General features: G+C 44.4%; 1 protein-coding gene across 1 annotated transcript; it reads left to right on the forward strand.

Moving 5' to 3' along the window:
* The first annotated feature begins 1995 nt into the window (after positions 1-1995).
* LOC102400817 (non-POU domain-containing octamer-binding protein-like) lies at positions 1996-3077 on the forward strand. The gene has a single exon (XM_044931120.2). The coding sequence runs from the start codon at positions 2277-2279 to the stop codon at positions 2541-2543; it is 267 nt and encodes an 88-aa protein (XP_044787055.2). The 5' UTR covers positions 1996-2276; the 3' UTR covers positions 2544-3077.
* The last annotated feature ends 431 nt before the right edge of the window (positions 3078-3508 follow it).

Below are 3508 nucleotides of genomic sequence, written 5' to 3' on the forward strand. Positions count from 1 at the left end.
CTGACATAATCTATATAGGATTTAGAAATATACAAAAACATTTCAAGTTTCAATTAAGAGGAAGTAAACACATTCCATCCTGTTTCTCCCACTGAATATAACTAAAAGCCCTGAACAGAATAGATGGAGCAGCTCTCTGAAGACTGTGAAAAGTAAATGGTATCAGGCTGATTGGGGAAAAAACTTGAACTTGATGTATGGTTGATATATTGGTGATTTTCCTGCCATTCTATCATATTCTGTGTTAGTTCAAAGGCACTAGAATTCTGGAACTGCTCACTGAACAGAAAGAAAAAAAAGAGCTCCAAGAGAAACCCTTCTTTTCTTGACAGAGGATTAGGAAGAGGAGCCCCTATTAGAGAATGGGGAAAATTTCCTATATTGTTTTCCTTCTCTCCTTAGTTTTGAAAGTGAAATCTGTCAGGGGGTGATGGTAGCAGCAGTGACCAGGCAGACATCTAAAATTCTGAGGAAGATGAATCCTTCTTTCTAAACATAACTGTTGTCTGAAAAGCGGGGGTATTCCCCACTGCTTTTCCTCTCTTTGTTCTCAAACTATTTGGCCCTTGAGGTGGACCCTGTTGTGAGAAGTGCAGAGCACATTAGAGAGATGAAAGCCCTGGGTTTCCAGCCAAAGGGCAGGAAAGGGAGTCCTGGCAGAGAGTGTGAAAACAGTGGAGAGGAGGAAGATTGAGGAAGGGATCCCGTGAAATTGCTGTGGATGAACATATGGGCTCAGTCTCTAAGCTGCACACGTGTGGATCTAATTCCAATAGCAAACCGACTACTTTGAGAACTGAACTTTGAGGGTAGTTGACCACCCAGGTCCCCAACTGGCCCCTGGGTGACACTCACATAGAATGTATCTGAATAACACTGCAAAAAGTTTGTAAACAGAACAGATATTGAAACCACAGACCACAAAAGGTAGGTCAAGAGAGATTGTTTCTAAACGGCAGAGTAGAAGGATGTGTGCTCATATCCTGCTGCAAGAGCACTGAAGTCACAACTAGCTGTTGAACAGCCATCAACAGGAAGATGCTGGGGCTGACCAAAAAAGATACCCCACACTCAAAGACAAAGCAGAAGCTGCAATGAGGTGGTAGGAGGGGTGCAATCATGCTAAAATCAAATCCCGTATCCGCCAAGTGGGTGAACACAAACTGGAGAACAACTATACCAAAGATGTAATCCTACTGTCGTGAAGGCTTCCCAGGTTGGTAATAGGAAAAAAGAATGAAAAAAAAAGAAGAAGAAGACAGCCTAAGAGACCACTGGGACAACGTCAGTCACACCAACATTCATATTAGAGGGTCCCAGAAGAAAGAGAGAGGAAGGACCCAAGAAAATATTTGAAGAGATAATTGTTGAAAATTTCCCTAACATGAGATGGGAAATAGTCAACCAAGTCCAGGAAGTGCAGAGAATCCCTGGCAGGAAAAACCCAAGGAGGAACACACTGAGACACATAGTAATCAAACTGACAAAATTAAAGACAAAGATAAAATATTAAAAGTAGCAAGGGAAAGATGACAAATAACATACAAGGGAACTCCCATAAGGTTGCCAGCAGATTTCTGAACAGAAACTTTACAAGCCAGAAGGGAATGGCATGGTATATTTAAAGTGATTAAACAAAAGAACCTACAAGCAAGAATATACTACCCAGCAAGACTCTCATTTAGATTTGATGAAGAAATCAAAAGCTTTCCAGACAAGCAAAAGTTAAGAGAATTCAGCACCACCAAACCAACATTATAACAAACGCTAAAGAAACTTCTCTAGACAGGAAACACAATAGAAGGAAAAGACCGACAAAAATGAACCCAAAACAAATAAGAAAATGGTAATAGGATCATACATATTGATAATTACTTTAAATATAAATGGATTAAATGCACCAACCAAAAGACATTGACTGGCTGGGTAGATGAAAACATGTGTATATATACACTTTTATTTACAACATCACCTATTCTGTGTTCGGCCAGGTGGAGAGGACTGTAGTCATTGTGGATGATCGAGGCAGGCCCTCAGGAAAAGGCAGTGTTGAATTCTCAGGGAAGCCAGCTGCTCGGAAAGCTCTGGACAGATGGAGTGAAGGCTCCTTCCTGCTAACCACATTTCCTCGACCTGTGACTGTGGAGCCCATGGACCAGTTAGATGATGAAGAGGGACTCCCAGAGAAGCTGGTTATAAAGAATCAGCAATTTCACAAAGAGTGAGAACAGCCACCCAGATTTGCACAGCCTGGCTCCTTTGAGTATGAGTATGCCATGCACTGGAAGGCACTTATTGAGATGGAAAAGCAGCAGCAGGACCAAGTGGACCGAAACATCAAGGAAGCTCCTGAGAAGCTGGAGATGGAGATGGAGGCTGCTCGCCATGAGCACCAGGTCATTCTAATGAGGCAGGATTTGATGAGGCGTCAAGAACTTCGGAGGATGGAAGAGCTGCAGAATCAAGAAGTGCAAAAACGAAAGCAGCTGGAGCTCAGGCAGGAGGAGGAGCGCAGGCGCTGTGAGGAAGAGATGCGGCGGTAACAAGAAGAAATGATGCGACGACAGCAGGAAGGATTCAAGGGAACCTTCCCTGATGTGAGAGAGCAAGAGATACAGATGGGTCAGATGGCTATGGGAGGTGCTATGGGCATAAACAACAGAGGCGCCATGCCCCCTGCTCTTGTGCCAGCTGGTACCCCAGCTCCTCCAGGACGAGTCACTATGATGCCAGATGGAACCTTGGGATTGACCCCACCAACAACTGAAGGCTTTGGGCAAGCTGCTACAATGTAAGGAATTGGGGAAATTGGTGGAACTCCTGCATTCAACTGTGCAGCTCCTGGAGCCGAATTTGCTCCAAACAAACATCACCGATACTAATAAAATTGCAATGTCTAGTTTCCCAAAACCCTTAAAAGAGGGACCCTTTTTGGACTTAGCCGAATTCTACTCTGGAAAAGTGTTAGGGATTCCTCCCAATAGTTTAGGTCTTCCCTGCCTGTAGTACTCTAGGGAGTATGTTGGAGGCAGAGGGTAAGGGAGGGGTGATATTTAACAAATCAGTTCTATGTGGTATACCCTTTCACTAATCAATTCTGTGTGGTGCATTCCTAAAATCTCATGTGACTGTTGAGAGCCTGCGAGGGCCAGGGAGCCATGGCAAAATGGATCCAGTTAGAGCCCCCATTAGTCTTAATCATTCCACTCTTTGTCCACCCTGTTCTATTTGCTTTCTTGTTCTTACACCCCCACCCCCCACCCCCTACCCCAGTCGGTAAAGAATCTGCCTGCAATGCAGGAGACCTGGGTTCGATTCCTGGGTCGGGAAGATCCCCGGAGAAGGAAATGGCAACCCACTCCAGTATTCTTGCCTGGGAGATCCCATGGACGGCAGAGCTTGGCAGGCTACAGTCCATGGGGTTGCAAGAATCCCACACGACTTAGTGCACTGTCTGTCTCTACTTAACCCCCCAAATTGTATGTAATTATTTTATATTGTTAGGTTA

This window comes from Bubalus bubalis, chromosome 18, assembly GCF_019923935.1.
Source record: "Bubalus bubalis isolate 160015118507 breed Murrah chromosome 18, NDDB_SH_1, whole genome shotgun sequence".
NCBI classification, from domain to species: Eukaryota; Metazoa; Chordata; class Mammalia; order Artiodactyla; family Bovidae; genus Bubalus; species Bubalus bubalis.

What these genes read in the sequence shown, in the direction of transcription:
- LOC102400817 (XM_044931120.2), top strand. Translation starts at nt 2,277, where the DNA reads ATGCACTGGAAGGCACTTATTGAGATGGAAAAGCAGCAGCAGGACCAA.